Below are 20840 nucleotides of genomic sequence, written 5' to 3'. Positions count from 1 at the left end.
ATGGACCAATTTAGTTCGCTCTCACCGGAACAGATAAGTTTGTGGCACTATATCGTCCTATTGGCGGAACAATCGACTCTTGTTGAACCGTTCAGAATCTGTCAATTTAGTATCTGAGATTAAAAAATAGACTTTAATTAGTTCACTATTGTACATTTTCAAAGTCATCTGATTGTAAGTTTGAAAAGATACATGTGTATACCTACTGAAGCTAACCGAGCTTTAAAATATAATTCACCAACTACGTATGTAGGTAAATATAGTTTGTTAAAATCTAGCAATTAAAATGTCAAAAGTTAAAAACATAGTGATCAGAGTTAAAATGTAAAATCGGTCATGAAAATCGCAATATATTCATGTTTCATTGTATAAAAAACCTTCGCTTATCAATGGTATGGTATTTAACCTGCAAAATTGTTAATAACTATAGGCACATACATTTTATTTTGAGTCATTATTCCATGGTGTGATTATATTATTATGTATTATATATGTAGTGTATGACATGTAGTTACGTAGGTAAACTTATTTTAAGCCGATCTAATTTTAAAACATTTATCTTGTATAAATTGTCACTCACTATAAATTGGTGTCATTTTGTTGCGAGTGGTCCCTTTATCGCAACTTACCCACATATCGCCCACTTGTATATAAATAGGTAAAAAGCTGCCTACAAATTTAAATCCAAATAATTTATGCAACCCTTCGTACTTACAGAGAGACATTCAAATTACTAAATAAATGTATAATATACAATAATGTAATTGATTTCATATTCTAGCCATCAAATTATTTAACAAAAATACACAACATTTACAACCATAACATCAAAATAATGATTATTACACTTAATTATTTATACAAATATTTTTATTTTTACTCATAAAAACTGAGTTCACTTCATCGACAAAACCAGTTTGTATTTACAAAATAGTATCATCTCTTCCCGACATTATCATGATATACTGTCTTTACCGCTTTCGACAAGTATAAATGTATGGTCAGCTATAGTAATAACTTCAATTAATGCTTATTCTGTAAATCTATTGTAATGTTGTATATGCCGATTGAGAAAAAATATAGTTTTTCATGTTTACTGATTGCGATATTATCAGAGCTGACTATACACATTACCGCTTCTTATTTACACAGTCGCTAGTCGCTACTATACCGCCAAATCACTCATCAGTAATTCATTAAATACAGGGTGTTCCAAAATTGACTTTTCTTTTTCAACAGAAATGTATTTTTTCCAACAGTATGAAAAATTCAAAATACTGTCCCACAGTTCATATGCTACTATGTAGCTTTTAATATTCGTTAGCACTCACTTGCACAAAACCTTAGTCTCCACTTTAATTGCACCGGGAATGATCTGAACCTTACTCCAGTCTCTTAGCACAGTGACCCGTTTGACCCCGTCATTCGGTCCGGTTTCAGCAGTGGCTCGTCGGACCGTGTGATTGGCCCCTCAGCTTGGACAGTGACCCGTCAGGACTTACTGGTCCCCGTCGGCGTCACTGTCTTCGTCCTAGAATAGAACAGAATAGAATATGACTTTAATAAATACCGTAATAAAAATTACAACAACTAGGTACTTTTGCGCTAGGAGCAATGGACTTCTCGTCCTTATTATGTAAGATATAGAGGGCGGTGTATCAGCTTGATTATAAAGCTCTTGACTTATTTATAAATATACCATAATCTCCAACCTTGGCCAAGTCAAGCTTGGCCTCAAGTCTATGAAGCCCATGTTCTGCAATATTGAACCCTTAAATACCATTTCCGTTTTCTAGACTAATTAACCAGGCTACCTAGCCACCTACCTAGCTATCCACCCCGCTGGTCTGCGCGTCGTGCTTGCCGGGCCGGATGAGCACCAGCTTCTCCTCACTATCCACCTCCGTGTGTATGGTCAGCATCATCTTCTCATTAAAGAGGGCGGTATACCAGCTTATGATATAAATGTACTATAGCTGTTACAAATGTTGAATGCTTGTGTTGTGTATTATTTGGTTTGTGTGTTGTGTTTACCTTGTCCAAACCAGGCCATGTAGCATGGGGCGCTATTAAGACGTGACAAAAGTTCTCCGTCGCGCTCGCTCTTGAGGCTGCGCGATGTGAGTGAGCGCGATGCAAAACTCTTGTCACGTCTTAAATGCGACCCGTACTAGCCCTACAGGCTTGGTCTCAAGTCTATGAAGCCAATGTTCTACAGCGTTGAACCCTAAAATAAATGACTTTCCAGTCCCGTTTTCTAGACTATCCAGACTATCTAGCATACCTAGCTATCCACCCCGCTGGTCTGCGCGTCGTGCTTGCCGGGCCGGATGAGCACCAGCTTCTCTTCACTATCCACCTCGGTGTGTATGGTCAGCATCATCTTCTCGTCGCCCGAGTCCGAGCCGCTGTCCGTGTAGATCGATTGCGTTGATGTCGCTACCTCCTGGAAGGGAGAGTTGGAGGGTTAGCGGTTGTTTATGGGTTTTATGTAAGGGTTTGGTGACTGTTTTTGTTTATGTAGCCTGTCTTGTGTCCTGCTCTGCTAGGCAAAGGAATCGTGGTAAATGTGATTAAATTGAAAAATAAGCTGATCGTTTGTAGACGTTATGTGATTCATCAGAGAACTAATAGACATTAAAATCTGTAGGCAGTGAAACGGTCATATTTGTAGCAGAATATTGCTGTTTGTGGACACCAGTGGCCACACTGGCCACCTCGACCGGAGGGTTTGTTACATTCAAATGAGTTGTCAGTTTCTGACAATGCACAATGATGTTGACTCACAGTGATCCTCAGTGATGATCACTCGGGACACTCGCACTACATGAGGTATGAATGTATGGAGCAGTGACTCACAGTGATCCGGTTCTTGGTGTGTATGCGCACGTGCTTGGCGAGGTGGTCGGAGCGCATGAAGCGCTTGCCGCACTCGGGACACTCGCACTACATGAGGTATGAATGTATGGAGCAGTGACTCACAGTGATCCGGTTCTTGGTGTGTATGCGCACGTGCTTGGCGAGGTGGTCGGAGCGCATGAAGCGCTTGCCGCACTCGGGACACTCGCACTACATGAGGTATGAATGTATGGAGCAGTGACTCACAGTGATCCGGTTCTTGGTGTGTATGCGCACGTGCTTGGCGAGGTGGTCGGAGCGCATGAAGCGCTTGCCGCACTCGGGACACTCGAAGCGCTTCTCGCCGGTGTGAGTGCGGCGGTGGCGTTGTAGTTCGTCGGAGCGGGTGAAGCTGTAAGTTAGAGATAGAGGCTAAATTATGTGTTTAACACAGCTGAAGTGACGCAATAATGTAAATAGAAATTGGTCGGACCGGGTGAAGCTGAGGGGAGAATGAGGGTTCGTTATAAATACAGCGAGATCGGCGGTTCAGAGGCCCGAGCATAGGATTCGATACTATTTTCGAATCTACACGAAGGGTCACTTTTACCAAACGCTAAACGTATTTAAATCAAATTTTAAATACATTTTGTACTAACTGACAGACGTATGACAGGCTACTAAATACGTTTAGCGTTTGGTGAAATTCCACCTAACATATGGAAAAAACAAATGTCACTTTTGGAACTAACTTTGCCTTACATTTTGACAGTGACAGTAATTGACGATACGCAACGTTAACGGAGGATCGAAACTTGTGCTCACGACTCAGCTGTTTGGGAGCTACGTTACTACAGACAAGTTAATAGTTAAACTTATTAACACCCCACTTTTTCGGCCGATAGTTATAAACCCACTCACCGCTTGCCACAGAACAGCCAGTTGCACTGGAACGGGCGCTCGCCGGTGTGCCAGCGGAGGTGGGCTCGGAGGTGGGACGTCTTGCCGTACACCTTGTTGCAGCCGGCGATGTGGCACATGTGCTGCTTCTTGCGGTCTACTACGCGGCTGTGGGGAAGGAATAGGGGTTGTTAGTTGAATTTGCAAGGTGGAATGGGAGTAGGTTGACTCATGGTGCGTTGCGAAGGTTAAAATTATGAGACCATAATTATACCCACTCATAAAGGTAACTAAGGACTATAGTACAGATTGTTATTGTGGTCCTGTATCTATATTATAGTCCTCTAGTATCTATATGTTGTGATATCTATGTGTTGCAGATATATTACAGCCTGATTTTGTTTCATCATTAGCTATTCAGCTTAACTAATGGGCCTATTTCCTTATTAGTATACCGTTGTAGGGTGTATAGCCTATCTAATGTGTCAAACACCTTATTTCCTATTAAGAATACCAATTCTACTAACTTCTCCCCCTGATCGCAATTAGGACAGGTACAGGCGACTCTCTTCAGCACTCTCTTTCCCGTTTCCTCTCCTCTATCTCTCTCCTTCTCGCACGCGGCGGTCGTGCTGTTCTGTGCTGCGCTCTGATTGGTGCTGCTGTTGGAAGAGCTGTTTGACGGCGCCATGGTGACGACTTGCCACTTGCCGGGCTCGTTGGGGTCTTGCTGGATTTGTTGGCCTGTTGGGGAGGAGATGGTTGAGTTTTAATAAAGCCTTGGTGGGGTAAAAATACTACAAGAGGTTAAGTTGATATTTAAAAAGAGGGCGCTTTCACCATTTTCACCGTAGTGACAAACCCTTTACAAGTTATACGGACACGCTAAGTGCTTGTTCACGTTAAATTTGCGGCCGTGGTCACGAAATATAAAGGTCTAACGAAAGATTCATAAAAATATTCTGATCTGATTGTGTGATTCACTACAGAATAGTAGGTTTTAGCTATAGCGTATGTAGCCAACCATCTTACATCATATCTTAGATTGATTCACCCGCTTTCGGCTTAGTAGACCAATTTTGCAACAACATCATCATCATCAGCCAATAATCATCCACTGATGGACATAGGCCTCTCCCAAGGAGATCCTGTATACATATATATGCCAACATCCTGTATACATGTACATACCTATAGCGGCGGCGGGCGGCGCGGGCTGCGCGAGCTGCGCCAGCTGCACGCCGGGCAGGCCTAGCGCCGGCACCAGTTGGACGCCCCCGAGCTGCCCGAGGCCCGGCATCTGCTGAGAGAGGGGAGGTGGGGTTTAAACTGAGGCTTTGGGAAATATTTCAAATATTATTACGGCACTGAGGAATGGGGGGAGACGGTTAAACTAAGGCTTTGGGAAATACTTACAAGCAGAAATGATTGATTTTGTAATTAAACCATTTATTTTAACTGTAGTTAGTTTAAGAAACACTGTATTTTTTCTTTACCAATAATTAATAAATAAAAATGTTATCAAGGAATCTTTGCCGTGTACGAACCGATTTATCTATACACAAGGGGCGTGTTTTACGTGAGAGAATAAATGATTATAATATGAATGTGAAAAACGCGTGGTAAATAGTAAAATTTTATCTACATAAAATAGGTACTGAAATAATTAAATAACAGCCACAAATTATAGTACACCGACAGGGCTAAAACAATTTCAAAATCAATTGTGTACAGCATCGATTCGAAAATTTGACTATCAATACTACAACAACTATAACAGCTAACAGCATTCTACCAGCTAGATAAGACGACCACTACAACTGCAACAAAAGGATGGTTAAAAACTGCTACAGCGCTACAAAACGAGACATTACACAATATACCACAATCACAGTACTATATACGGTGGCAGCTATCAGGGCTATTAGCACAGGGCGCATTTAAGACGTGACATAAGTTTTGCATCGCGCAGCCTCAAGAGCGAGCGCGACGGAGAACTCACGTCTTAAATGCGCCCCGTAATAGCTCTTCTCATCAATAGCTAAACTCGACAGCGGCCGTCACACTGACATCTGTCACACTGACAGCTGTCACCCACCTGCACCAGGTTCCTGACGTCGTTGCCGGCGGGTATGACGGTGAGCTGCTGCAGGGGCGCGGGCGCGATGTGCGCGTCCGTCTGTATGGGCGCCGAGACCGCCTTCCGAGTGCAGCGGGGAAACAGCGGGGACTAACTAGGTAACACGACCACTACAACTTCAACAAAATAATGGCTAAAAACTGCTATAGTCCTACAAAACAAGGATAGAACACAAAATACCACAATCACAGAACTATATACGAATTAGTTTTTCTGTAATGTTGTACAATATTAGTAACTAAATAAATATACGGCGGCAGCTGTCAAATCAATAGCTACAGCATTCTACTAGCTAGATAAGAAGTCCAAAAATACGGAAACAAAAAAATGCTAAATTCTACCATGGTGCTACAAAACAAGGACATTACACGATATACCACAATCACAGTACAATACCTACACAGCGGGAGCTGTCAGATCAATAGCTGTCACCCCGACAGCCGTCACCCACCTGCACCAGGTTCCTGACGTCGTTGCCGGCGGGTATGACGGTGAGCTGCTGCAGGGGCGCGGGCGCGATGTGCGCGTCCGTCTGTATGGGCGCCGAGACCGCCTTCCGAGTGCCGCGGGGAAACAGCGGGGACTAACTAGGTAACACCACCACTACAACTTCAACAAAAGAATGGCTAAAAACTGCTATGGAGCTACAAAACAAGGACGGACGATATACCGCAATCACAGAACTATATACGAATCAGTTTTTCTGTAATGTTGTACAATATTAGTAACTAAATAAATATACGGCGGCAGCTGTCAAATCAATAGCTACTAACAGCATTCTACTAGCTAGATAAGAAGTCCAAAAATACGGAAATAAAAGAATTGCTAAAAACTGCTACAGCAGCGCTACAAAACAAGGACAGTACATACACAATACCACAATCACAGTACTATATACAGTAGCAGTTGCTGTCACACTGACAGCCGTCACGCTGACATCTGTCACGCTGACAGCTGACACCCACCTGCACCAGGTTCCTGACGTCGTTGCCGGCGGGTATGACGGTGAGCTGCTGCAGGGGCGCGGGCGCGATGTGCGCGTCCGTCTGTATGGGCGCCGAGACCGCCTTCCGAGTGCAGCGGGGAAATTGTAGGGGGGGTTAGCGAGAGGGGTGTGGTAGCCCTTGTTAGTGGGGTAAGGGGCGGTAATAGGGTTAGTGTTGCGTAGCGGGGATTTTAGTTGGATGATATCGGTTTTGCTGCCATTTTAAATACTCTATCTATCGATAGCTGACAGGTATTTTGACACATAAAAAGTTGCATTCTGTCAAAATCGTAAGAAAGTAACTATCAGCTATCGATAGACAGAGATATTGAAACTGGCAGTTACTGGCAAGTAAAGTCAGTTGCATAAACATGTAGACACTTTTGTACACGCTACAGAAGTGTATTACGCGTTTATAGGGCTGATTTTTTCACAGGTAAGGTATCTCACAAAGGGAAAATCGTTTGTTAGATATCAAAATTAAGCACCAGCTACCGTGTTAGTTGTAATCTTGTAATGAAGGTACAGTAGTTTAGTGACTTACTTGTAAAGTGATGGTGGCCGGGGTGGGGGCTTGACTAGACGGCGCCTGCGCCTGTTGCTGGAAGAATAAACAAACAAAGATTGAGAATTGATACAGGTGTCATAATATGTAGATAAGTACTTCGTTTGGTCGTAGTTTTCCAGTGCTTCCTACTCATAGTGGTAAGTCTTTTTTCTATGTAGTTGAAAAAAGGTCTATCCCATCCTTAAATAGATAGTTTTGAAACGCTTTTTGAGAGAGGCTTATTTTCAGTAACCCTCCAAACAATTCGAACTTGGACTGTCTCTGCACAAAAGATCAACGGGAGAAATTAAACCATGTTGTTATTTATGAAACAATAATTATAGTTACCTGTAGGTTCGCCAGAGAGGCTATCTGTATCTGCTGTATTTGTCCGGACGGAGTCAGTACATTGGCCACTTGTGGTTGAGCTTGCATCTGAAATTAAGAAAAAAACAGGTTTTTGTATTACTTGTACCATGTGTCCAAGCTAAGTGCTAGCAACAACGCCTTATACTAGGGATAAAAGAACGGTGTTTTCTGATACACTTTTAAATCCCCTTGCAGGTGGGTGAAGGGCGGGTGATATGTTTAAAACCGATCGATGCTATTGGTTAGCCTAGCGGGCTATGCGGTTCCGTCTCTATTCGTCTATTTGGGCAGGGACCAAATCATATCATTCCTTTACAAATTAAACACTCAAAAGATCGCCATATTGATCAATATTTCTATCGAAGAATACAACCTCCTGAGCAGAGAATCGATATAATGGCCGCCATTTTGTAAACATATTGACAATACCTGCTGGTAGAGCGGCAGGGTGAGCGTGTGGTACATGGTGTGTCCGTTGGCGGACACGGGTACTTGCACCGCCACGCCCCGCCTGGGAGGCAGTAACACTGGTGTGAAGTAAGTCACAATACCTGCTGGTAGAGCGGCAGGGTGAGCGTGTGGTACATGGTGTGTCCGTTGGCGGACACGGGTACTTGCACGGCCACGCCCCGCCTGGGAGGCAGTAACACTGGTGTGAAGTAAGTCACAATACCTGCTGGTAGAGCGGCAGGGTGAGCGTGTGGTACATGGTGTGTCCGTTGGCGGACACGGGTACTTGCACCGCCACGCCCCGCCTGGGAGGCAGTAACACTGGTGTGAAGTAAGTCACAATACCTGCTGGTAGAGCGGCAGGGTGAGCGTGTGGTACATGGTGTGTCCGTTGGCGGACACGGGTACTTGCACGGCCACGCCCCGCCTGGGAGGCAGTAACACTGGTGTGAAGTAAGTCACAATACCTGCTGGTAGAGCGGCAGGGTGAGCGTGTGGTACATGGTGTGTCCGTTGGCGGACACGGGTACTTGCACGGCCACGCCCCGCCTGGGAGGCAGTAACACTGGTGTGAAGTAAGTCACAATACCTGCTGGTAGAGCGGCAGGGTGAGCGTGTGGTACATGGTGTGTCCGTTGGCGGACACGGGTACTTGCACGGCCACGCCCCGCCTGGGAGGCAGTAACACTGGTGTGAAGTAAGTCACAATACCTGCTGGTAGAGCGGCAGGGTGAGCGTGTGGTACATGGTGTGTCCGTTGGCGGACACGGGTACTTGCACGGCCACGCCCATGCCGCCGACTGGCGCGCGCACTGCCACGCCGCCTCCTGGGGGGGAAATAATGTTGTGAAGTGGAGGAATAGTTGTCAAGGGTCATTCATACAGGATTCGTTTTATCGTATACGTTGTCTATTCGGCACTGAAGGTCACTCTATAAGACGAAGCACACATTACTGACCGTGTGCTGTAAAACGGATGCTGTTTGAATGAACCCTTACTTGTCTAAGACATTTCCATATTTATAGAACCGAACAGAACGACAAAGACCGAACGGTCGTTACCACAATTTTTTATAGAAACCTTTATTATTTTGTAATCGTTAATTGAACTGAAACGGCTGTCGACACGTCATATAGGTAATGTTTGTAAAAATACAATATTCTGATGTAACACGGCAGTGTACCAAAGTGGAAACAAATACAATATGTGCTGCAATACACTAAACCAATGCTACGATGATTAGAATAATTAGTCAAGTTTATAGACTAATGTGGTATGAAAAAGCTGAAATAAATATAATTTATACCAAAAATAACCATGTCACTTAGTCTATAAAATTGCAAATTATAGTGATGTGCGTATGAGGTGAAAAGTGAATATCAAAAGCAGGTTGTTAAATGCTGGCAAATAAACAGAGGAAACACAGCTTGGGAAAGATTTCTTTTGTGGAAACGAAACAGGCACTATAATCCTCTTTAAGGCCGGCTCCATACGTTGGCCCCAACGCTCGTACCAACGTTGGACTGCAAATTGGGTGAGGCGTACATACGTTGGCTAATAAACTAGTTGTGTCCCGGCAGGGCCAACGTAAAGATGTCCGATACAGAAATCTTAACTGCTCTGAGGCGATAAATATGTGCTCATTAATGATTCCCGCTTTTTTGAATCTTCAATTGAGAAGATCATGCCCATCTTCTGTTGAATGCTGCGCCATGCATCAGCTAATACATTTTGATTTTTATGTTCCTTTCGAGTTTCATCTCATATTATTGGATGTGCTTGTTGTTAAGTTCAATAAAATTTGTAACTTTTTAATTTTTCCATAAAGGTGATGATTTTGTGGATGAGAAATCCATTCTCGCTTGACGTCCGCACTCGTTGCATGTTGCAAGAGCACTGAGCAAAGCGCCAACGTGTGGGCGTGACCGCCAGCGTTGGCGCAGATTCCTTTGATAAAACCGACACGAGCCGGCCAACTACCAACACTCGCCCCAACGTTGGGGCCAATGCAATTTTCTAGATCCATACGTTGGACGAGTAGCATTGGGACCTGCGTTGGGGCCAACGTATGGAGCCGGCGTAAAAATAAATAAACAAGCGTAGAATTCAAAATAAGAACCATCCTCACACAGAAAAACATTCGAAATTTCAAATATCCACCAAAGAGGTTAGCCACCAACGTTGTCCCCACAAAAGAAAAGAAAAATTCAAATAAAGAATGTTCAGCAAGAAGTCCGACCCACCTTGCCCTTGCGGCGGGCTGCCCTCGCTCTTCACCTCCTTGCTCTTGCCCTCTCCGCTCTGTATCTGTATACTCGACGCCATATTCGAACTAGTCGGTATCGTGATCGTCTGGCTTGACGGCAGTTGTATATTCTGTATCGACGAGGCCGGTATCGAGATACTGGTCCCTTGACTCGACGGAATCTGCAGGTTTTGTATTGACGACGCCGGGATGGATATATTCGTGCCCGGGATGGTAATCATCTGCTGGTTAGCCCCGGTCAAAGCGCTTAGAGGGAAGGATATGTTAGTCCCGGGAATGGAAACCGTTGGTTGCTGCTGTTCGGCTTGAGAAGGAAAACCACAGATTAGTTACAGTAGTGGAAGCAAGGCATGCGGTAGGGACACAGTGATGTCGATAGATGAGAGACAGGTGGGGTGAGGGTATGAGAGCTGAGGCAATAATTAAGCATACTGACTTCATTATTATGAATGTATATTAATGATGGAATTATAAATTGATGTTTATTCTAGAAATTAAGTCACTTTGATGTTACTCTGTGTGCATTTATCTTTTTGCCTCAACTTTCATTCCGCTATTTATTAAAAGGCAATGAGTGAATTAATGATGGTGACTATGCAGTGAATCTGATTATGAAGCAGCTATTTTTAAAGCTGTTTTATTACAATAATTTTATTTTTTTTAATTATATAAATATAAATCATTAAAAATAAATTGCTTCATATAATTTAACGTATTTACATTGTAAGGGAGAGGGCCATCGCGGTCACTTTAAATCTGACAGTTGCCTCACGGTACCATGTCTATTGTCTATAGACTTAGATTTAACAAGCTAGACGTCAAGTCTGTAATTTATCTCATCACATCTGTCAAATGTAATGTTACAGCAACACACGTTTTAATATTTTCATTATTTGGATTTGCCTATTCTGAAGCAAATAATACATAAATACTTTGTTCATTCAAGATGTTTTTTTTTATTATTTATAAAGCACTAAATTTAAGTTTGATTGTTTCAGAATCGCTCATATTAAGACAGCATTAGTGGTGACAAATAGTCATGGTGAAACTAAACTACTAACTGTTTTTAAAGTATTCTAGGAAGAACATTAGCCAAACCCAAGCGTTGTGAAAGTTTTATATATTTAACTAATGGAAGTCGAGTCTGTTAATAAATGATTGCAGTGTCGTAACTTGAGAGCATACCTACAGTGTATTTTGAAACTTTATGTTTACATATAGTATAGTGCTGTGAATGTATGATTGAATGAGTGCGTAAAGTTTGCGCAACTAAAGGACTATTTTGAACAATAGAAAAATTAAAATCACAATCTAAGAACGTCAATGCTACACAGTCAATCTAATTTAAATTTTACATAATCTTATAGTACTTACACCAAAACTACTATAGTAACTACAATGAATGAAGTTACAGAAAAAAACTAGAAACGATTCACTACAGCACCACATGACATTAGTGGTTCACATCACAGTTCTGCAGCGCTGCCTATATTTGAATAGTAGGGGGTACGTGAAGTGCACGTCAAGTAACATCGCACTTTAGGCTATGAGCGCAAAACTATTTAATAAGTACCTTATTCGAATGCTTACGAACTTAACGCACGGGCTTCCACTTTCAATTCAAATGCTGACATGATCCCATAATTAACCGTATTTAACCTACCGACGACGCAACATCTCACAGTAATTTCCGACTCTACTCCGCAACAATAAAGTCGTTAGTTACCTGGCAAGTGCATGACGTTCTGCAGAAACCCGGCTGGTAGGACCGGCGTGCGCACCAGCTGTCCGTTCACGAGCGACACTTGCGACATGCCGGAGAAGTTCTGGAATGGAGAGATTAGATATTTTAAAAAAAATGAAAGGAACGTTCCCGGGAGGAGGGATTTTATACATTGACACATGATACAGGACATGAAAAATACATGAATTATAGAGATTGTTTGTATGTATCGATAAAATATTATTTAATCGAATTATTTGCGCTGGAATCGCATATAACTATTTTGCTGGCTTTGCATCTTCATACGTTTTCTGGTGTGAAATGTTTCTCTAAACAGATTTACAATTAAAACATTTAAAAGCCGTAGAATTAAGTGGTTCAGAATAACCCATTGAGTCACCAACACCCATTGCAACACCCTGTAGGTATTCCCGACAACACCCTGTACATACCTGTGCCTGCGCGGGTATGAAGAGCGCGTCCTGCCCGTCCACGGTGACGGCCTGCATGCCGCCCACGCCGCCCACGCCGCCCACCACGCAGCCGCCGTACATGCCGCCGCCGCCCTAGGGTACACAAATGAAGATAGGTTAGTTTCGTTATTGTAGCTATGTAACAGATTGAGAGGATCCTACAGAGTGTCGAGACTGTAGGTCTGGCAGACCAGTGCCATAGAAAGTAAGATTTGGGATTTTTTCTCCAGCCTTGACTTGACTTTTGTTTAGCAAGCTCTTGCAACTTAATGCGTCATGTGCAACTTTACGGCCATCTCGAGAGGCGGTCTGCACATTTCATTGGTAAAACAAGATAATTATACATGGTGTTACAAAAAGGGTATAATAAGCCGAAACCTACATTTGCAGCATATACAATGCCGAACGCTCTAAGCCCGAAAATAATTATTTCCATAGAAATTATGTTGATCACGTGACTTTTTAACCGACTTCGAAAAAAGGAGGAGGTTACTATGAAGAATGACTTTTTTTCGCGAACTTTGAAATTCTGATTTTATTTTCGGGCTTAGATATACCACGCTGCACATGTAGGTTTCGGCTTAGTGTACCCTTTTAGCAACACCTTGTATAATTTCAAGTGCAATAAGTGTAAATGAAGGTACCTGCAACATCTGCGGGTGTATCTGCAGCAGCGGCTGCTGCTGGTAGGTGGCGCCGCCGTCGTTCACCACGCCGCCACCGCCGCCTAGTAGCGACTGGAGCTGCTGCATGGATATCACCTGGGAAATGGAATGGGGATGGTTTAGTAGTTTAACTTTGTGGGTTTAACAGATTCGAAAAATAATTTTAAATAGTAAAAGTCCCATTTCCAAGTCAATGAACAACACGTCCCCGGATTTATAACAGATGTAGCTGGTCCCTTCATCATCAGGGATCGCTATTTTAAAAACTCCGCCTGTATACTTTTAGGCGCAGGCCACCGTACTTACAAATCAACTGAAATCTCGAAATAAAATCTGTATATACATACAATGAGAAGTGGCAGGATAAGGAAGGCCGAGGACAGAGTGTTGTGGCGTTCCTTGCCAGAGGCTATGTCCAACAGTGGACGATTAGAAGCTGATGGTGATGGGCACTTTTTACTCTGGTTAAAGATCATAATAGTATTACCTGTGGTTGTTGTACTTGGATGCCATTGGGCACGGTGTTGGCCGCGTTGGCGATGGCGGCTGTCAACTCATTTCCCTGGAAAATGCAATGTTTAGGTTAGTAACATCAATTATATCACTACAAAATGCATCTTGGTACATATCCTCTATCTCAAGTCTGTTAAACTAAATGTTTTAAGCATACAATAAATCGCATTTAGCGAATGCTATCACAAAAAGATTGCCAGAAATTGTAGCCAGATCAAAGAGGAAAACAAAATCATTAGTTTTTGCGATTAAACCTAAATAAAAGAATCAACCCTACTTACAGTCAATCCCTGAGCCCTCAGCTGTTGCACAACAGCAGAACTGATAACCCTGAGCTGTGGTTGCTGCGTCTGTTGTAAATACTGTTGCTGTATCGCAGCCAGCGTGGCCGGGTCGCCCTGCACTTGCTGTATTAATTGCGCAGTCTGCTGCTGCTGCGCTTGGTGTTGAGCTTGTTGCTGCGCTTGGTGTTGTTGTTGCGCTTGTTGCTGAGCTTGTTGTTGTGCTTGTTGTTGAGCCTGTTGCTGGGCTTGTTGCTGTTGTTGTGGACCTGGAAATTGATGGATGGAAACGTCAATATAATATTCTAATTTTTTTAGGTTTCGGTACAGAATCTGATTTGAAGCTATGTTGGCCTGTCTATTGTGATTGATCGGTTCTCAACACATAAGTGTAATGGCATTGTCAGCTTCAAAGAATGTGCATTTCTAACATCTGTGGATATTTGTGAAGGAATCCCAAAAGATACACTGGTACACACCATACAGATATACACCATACAGACGGCACTGTCTCAAGATTGTCTCCTAAACTAACTAGTCGAAGCAATAAAAAGTTATAGAGGGAAATGTTTTGGATACCCTGCAGTGGATAGGCTGATGATGATGATGTCTCTACCAGTTACAAAGGAAACTTGAGTGGCTTACTAAAGTGCTGCTGCTGCTGCTGCTCCTTGTCCTGCAGGTCGGGCCCCATGCTGGAGGCGCCGAGCCGGCTGCACGTGGCCGCCAGGAGCGCCAGAGGGGACTGGGAGCCGTCCTGGGAACGTGAAATTTTATGTTATGAGTCCTTTGACATGTGCATAGATTGGACAGCTGCATGACGGTCGAATGGCGTAGTGGTTAGTGGCCCTGACTGCTATGCCGAAGGTCCCGGGTTCGATTCCCGGCTGGGGCAGATATTTGTTTAAGGACAGATATTTGTACTCGGGTCTTGGGTGTTGATATTTATATTTAGTATCTATCTATCTATGTATTTGTGTAGATATATCAGCTGTCCGACACCACATAACACAGGTTCTGCCTAGCTTGGGGTCGGATAGCCGTGTGTGAGATGTCCCCACATATTTATTTATTTATTAGGGTGCATGCTATATTTTACAAAGTATAGTGGGATGGTTATTGGGAGATAGGAGAGAACTTGTGATTGGACTCACAAGTCAGTCGCAAGTTAATGTAACATTCATTGAAAGCTTGTTTTTAAAGTAAGCAAGTTTTATATTGTGTAGGTTTGATGCTATAGGAAGAGAATACTGGTATCTGTGTCTATTATAGTGATAAACTAATTAGTAAATGATTTTTGCAGACATTTCACAATCAACTTTAGCACTATAGCATTAAGTCCACCTATTGTACACTTATGTTATATTTGAGCAATAAAGTATTAAATAAATAAATAAATATAGTTTCATTGAATTAATATTTTATTCTTTTATATTCACATTTAATAATGCTTCATTGGATTACCATAACTAAATAAAAGAACTTTTAAACCCATATCACAGTTTTAAATTAACCAGTTGAATCCCATGAAATCAGACCAATTAAAAATGTTTTATCTAAATGTTTAATGAGCTCATTCATTAGCTTTCTTCACTATTGTCTATTTAGAGTTGAAAATCGTGTAAGCACAGAAGCAAAATAGAAGTTGGAATGCCAGTATAGTCACCAAATATCTACTAGTTAGTAAGGTAGGTGCATTAATGCAATGGTGCTTGGTACTAGATTGCACCAGCCGCTTCGCTTCGATCGTAATCGAAGAGAGCGACTGCACCACCGCGGCATATTTCACACAGGTAGGCTTCATGAAAAGTAAAATAAGTTTGAAACTTCCTAGTTTGATGCTTAAAATATATTTTATGTAGACCGTGTGAACTTTACTTACTTCGATTTTAAAATTATCAACAACCATTGAGTAGTTGTAAACCCAATCCACTAGCACTAGACACCTATATTAATTAGACAAGAAACAAATGTGCCGAAACTTAATCAATGCAAAGGAAAAAAAATAATTAAAACTATTCAAAACAAAACGTTAGTTTACCAACATGAATGAATGAATTAATTGTTGACATTGACATTTCACCGGAACCGGAAAACTATTATTTAATTATTTTGTGACATTTTTAACATTCATTCTCGTTTCCGTTATTTTGGAAAAATCGTTCATCATTCAGTCGTCTATGTTTTGGAAGTGCTGTGTGTGAGTAAAAGTATAAATATACGCATCAGAAACTGGTGAACTCGTGGTATTGTTTTCAAAAGTTATTATATACTTGTGGTGTTGAGCTTTATTACATTTACATCATAGTTGGGAGTTGGGACTACTACCACCGACACGCCTTTTCCTAACGAGTGCCCCGAGTCGCCGCGTCGCATGCAAGGCCGCTGCCGCCCTTTGATCCACCCACCTCAAATCGCGTGACTGATTTTTATGCAGATGGTCCGCATATAAGTGTATCAGAGTGTACATTTGTGGAATTTTAATAGGTTCAAACGTTCTTGTTTGTAGATCCGAATGTACTGTAAAGGTTAATGAAGCTAATCGAAACTTTATTATTAAGTACGAGCACTACGAGCTAACATAAAATGGCGACTATTGTTTCATATTACGATTTGTCATGTCTCAACAATTAAATTAACTGATATTCAACGTCTTCAACAACTACTGTAAGATAGTACGGTGTTTGTGATATGTATGTTTTTGGCTAGGGAGTTGCTTATGACGCGGTCACAACCTCCTGCGTGTGGCCTGGCGGGCCCCACACGGTCGGGGCCGCGTTTGCCCCGCCCTCCCCCTGCACAGATAGACACAAGACGCTGCCCGCTAGCGTCCAATTTGTTACACAATAACACTGATTCCTTTCACTTTTCACTGCTTACCTTGCAAGATTTGTCCTCGTTTATAAATTCCACTTCTATTGTAGGGGGCTCAGACGACATTATCTTCTAGGCACTTGTGATCAAAAGTATTTCTTTGTTCAAGTACAGAACGCACCATCGTCACGACCGGCCGCCAAAGAGCGGCGAGTGAACTGACAAACGAAATCACACGAACGCGATCGGCAACATTCGGAGGTCCGCCTCCTATCCCAGTCGCTTATCTACAGTATTTATTTGGTTTATCAGACTACTAAAGACATAAACTATATAAAAAGTGGTATCGAATGATTGAAATTATATTTCCTCTTCATTGACAAATTTTCCCAGGTTGACACTCGAGAGAAATGATTGAAATGAGCATTTTAATGATTGCTTAAATTGTTTCTATCTCGCTCGGACAGGGACAGGTCTTGATTATTGGTAGGCAGCAGCTGCACTTCTCTCCTCCTCCCGCGTCGCGGCTACGGGCGCCAAGCACCGACACCCGATAATAATAATTGGAAGTAGGAAGGACGTAATAATGGGTGTATAACCTCGCGCCCGCGGCCTCCTTGGGCGGGCAAAAAATGCACACATGTTGTGGTGCGCGGGCCGTGGCTGCTAACAAGTGTGCAGCTCCGTTAATAAATAAACACTATAATGTAATTATAATGCTCTTTGTTCATTTATTTGGTCAATTTAGGGTAATGGGTAACAGAGGGCTGTGATGATGTCTTTGCTGATGGCCAGTTACTTCAATAACATTATTTTTTTTTATTTATTACCTTTCACTTTCCCTGTATCTTAGATAGTTATGCATCTACTTATCATAAACTTGTTAGGTTTAATCATGTACTTGATTAAAATTTAATTCTTTTTGGTTAATCGTTAATACATTGCAGTAATTTCAATATTTTGGCTGGAGCATGCAATTTCTGCGATTAATTCTGGACTGGTTCGGTGAGAAAGTGAAAGTCGAACCACGTTTTGTCATGCCAAGCGTCAGCCTCATCGCCCCAAGTCCATTATGCACGAATGAGCAACCGCCCCGAGAGAGCGTGTGTCCCCGCTTAATTATCTTATCCCATGTTCAAACAATTTTGAGCCCTGTGATATTGAATTAAAGCTGAATATAGTAACACAATCTTGACTGTGAATACAAATATCTAGCAAAACGGTGTCTGCTTGGGCTGTTGTACGATTTGCGTTCATACACACTTTATAAAAACGTTTTATTTTCTAGTGAGCTAACTAGCCACTTAAACCTTTTTGTCGGTACTGTAGTCTACTATGGGTGTACCAGTGCTCCTATCTTCATTGTCTGACCCGGCATGCGTAGACGTTTAACGTGGTGTTGTTTACTTACATATTTAATTAGCCTGTAAATAAAAAAATATGATGTCATAATCATAACATCGTATGGGTACATACATACTTTGTAGTTTCACTAGTTGTAGCACTATAATTGTTATTTTATTTGTCTTATATCACAATTTGTGTACAATGAAATTATTTTGAATAATACCTAATTAGCAAGCATAACTTCAATAAAAATCACGAAATATTTTGTCAAAAGAAGACGGCTATTCGACCAAATTTGTCAGTTAAAAAATTTAGACTCTCATTTTATCATAAATATAAAATCATATTTCTACAAGGAAAACAAAAGGTCAGCAGGTATGGAAACATTACCCGTTATAATTTATAGTATTTAATTATCTTATATCAGCAAAAGTTAAACACATTATAGGTAAACAAAATCGCTATCGGGACGGGTATAGACTTTAACATCGGAAAAAATGGTTGCAATGATTTAATTTAAAAAATATTACATACTTTTCTGTACAAAATAATTAAGCACATATTCTAAAACTAGATGATGAACTGTCAAAGAGTCTAGGATGTTAAGCGGAAGTGAAGGTGGGCGGTTCGGACTGCCCGTGCCACCCGCCTCTCCTGTATTGGACACGCCCTTACTCTCATGATGCATCTCTCATTATCTTTCTTATATTCAATGTTATTTTATAATTACTCAAGTCAATAACATCACAATCGTATAGCATGTAGTAGACCAAGAGTTACAAGATCCTTTCAATTGAACACAACATGCAATACAAGGAAAAGGGATGCTTCATCGTGTTCACTGCACTCTGCCCCTGAGCTGAAGTCCCACTTCAACATTTATTTCATAGTTTCTCGTGTATCTAGAATTATAGCTAATAATGTATAAGCATAACATAAAGTACTGTCACGTAGTATATTTACCTATACTATGGAGTTCCTAATTATATGTCTTGTATACGCAATAGGTGCATACTGCACTATTCAAGCAGTGTGTAGTTATTTTCGTCTCAAGAAAAGGAGGTGGGCTATTACTTATATAGCTATAGTGATTGCAACATAATAATATCGCATCCATGTCGAAAACTATAGACCCATAAATTATAAGATAATTGTAAAAACCTCAAAGATTCAACCTAGAGAAAACAGTACCTATAACAATAAAACCATCAAATTTTTACCAATAACGCCTGAAGAGGGAAGGCAGGCACTGTTGGAGAATCGGCAAGTAGCCTACCAGACCTAGCCAACTCAGAAGCCCTTGAAATCTGCGCTCGCACGGCGAGTGGCACACGGGAAATTGTTTCAATATCAGGGCAGCATGGATTTTCCCGATGGTACAAGAGATCAGTGTTTGAAGCAGGCCAAACCATTTTGCTACCGTGCACTCTTTAGAGACGATCGGAGAGCTGTTGGCAGACAACCTGCTAGATTCTGATGGACAGCTGACATCAGCAAGGTTGCCGGAAACTGCGGAAGAGAGCAGCACAGGACAGAAACATTTGGTTCAATGTTCGAACAATCAGTATTCATCATATTGAAAATTAAGGAAAGTTTGTAGAAATCCATTTTCTCGATGAAAGTTCCATCCAAAATAGTTTGTGTGATCATGTGCAATGCTGAACGTCGTATGAGCCCTTAACATCTTTGTATGAGGAGAGATCAAATCGATCAAGCCGAAATTAGTAAATATGTGGTATATAAATATAGGTAAGTAAATACCTATATCCACCAATCAATTCATCATAATCATCATCATCATAAGTAGTTAAAAAAATTTTTTTTTATAATTATTAGAACTACCTAGGTAAGTTTCCAGTTCAGTTATCAACTACCTAAGTATTAATTTATTAAATACCTAGCTAGCCATTTTAATTTTATAATTAAACTGTTAACTGCCAAATTACTATACGACAACATTACCACAGTCAACACTATCCCATACACATACTATTTAGAAATAGGCACATACATAACATATCTACAACTCTCGGCTCATTAAAATTTTCGTGTATCAAAATTTACAATGATCCGGAAGTATAGTGAGCCCACCCACCGCCCGCCGGCAGCGTGGCCCGCGGGGGCGTAACCGCCGCCCTACGCCACTACGTTCCAACTGCCACAATAACACCGCAAAGTTTTTCCCGCCATCTAGGTGCTTGTTTTATTTTTAAACGTGTGGAATAGTTTGTTGAAATTGACTTATGTTGTTTTCTTGAGTCTGACATAACTAAGTATAATTTATTTAAAAAACTACCTAATATAGTTTTTGAAATAAAATCTGATTTAATATTTATTAAAATCCACTATAATTATGTAAACAAGGTAGTTTTCTAATACCTCATTAAAAAGGAAACAATTTGGTTGGAATAGTTTGTAGTTAGTGTTTATTATATTAGTAGTAAAAACTATGGAGCTGTCGAATCTGACATCACTAACGTTTGAAACGGAAACGGAAGTAACGGAAATGTGAATGAATGATTCCCATTT

General features: G+C 41.5%; 1 protein-coding gene across 4 annotated transcripts; it reads right to left on the bottom strand.

The window, feature by feature from the left end:
• Nucleotides 1-359: 359 nt before the first annotated feature.
• On the bottom strand, nt 360-17199 carry LOC105386636 (transcription factor Sp4). Of its 4 annotated transcripts, none has more exons than XM_048628881.1 (18): nt 17031-17199; nt 14796-14907; nt 14151-14419; nt 13844-13918; nt 13336-13452; nt 12671-12784; nt 12222-12321; nt 10473-10799; nt 8941-9056; nt 7759-7845; nt 7408-7464; nt 4930-5041; nt 4266-4482; nt 3760-3906; nt 3106-3250; nt 2360-2446; nt 1827-1901; nt 360-1531 (listed from the first exon to the last, which is right to left on the bottom strand). In XM_048628881.1, exons 1-17 carry the CDS (start codon nt 17088-17090, stop codon nt 1827-1829), a joined length of 2217 nt encoding a protein of 738 aa, XP_048484838.1. In that variant the 5' UTR covers nt 17091-17199; the 3' UTR covers nt 360-1531. The 4 variants fall into 4 exon arrangements, with proteins under 4 accessions (XP_048484838.1, XP_048484829.1, XP_048484832.1 ...); XM_048628872.1 differs by having other exon boundaries at nt 1827-1925; nt 2384-2446; nt 17031-17198; XM_048628875.1 differs by lacking the exon at nt 1827-1901 and having other exon boundaries at nt 2285-2446; nt 17031-17198.
• Nucleotides 17200-20840: the final 3641 nt, after the last annotated feature.

This window comes from Plutella xylostella, chromosome 4, assembly GCF_932276165.1.
Source record: "Plutella xylostella chromosome 4, ilPluXylo3.1, whole genome shotgun sequence".
In the NCBI taxonomy this organism is placed as follows: domain Eukaryota; kingdom Metazoa; phylum Arthropoda; class Insecta; order Lepidoptera; family Plutellidae; genus Plutella; species Plutella xylostella.
The sequence above is the reverse complement of the archived record's forward strand: the minus strand, read 5'-3'. Positions and strand labels throughout refer to the sequence as shown.

Bases quoted from the DNA above. Each gene is read 5' to 3' on its own strand.
- LOC105386636 (XM_048628881.1), bottom strand. From the start codon at position 17,090: ATGTCGTCTGAGCCCCCTACAATAGAAGTGGAATTTATAAACGAGGAC. The intron at 5,042-7,407 runs GTAAGTCACTAA...CCCCTCTCTCAG, and splicing joins CGGCCACCATCACTTTACAA to CAGATGCCGGGCCTCGGGCA. The intron at 4,483-4,929 runs GTATGTACATGT...CCTCCCCAACAG, and splicing joins GCCGCCCGCCGCCGCTATAG to GCCAACAAATCCAGCAAGAC.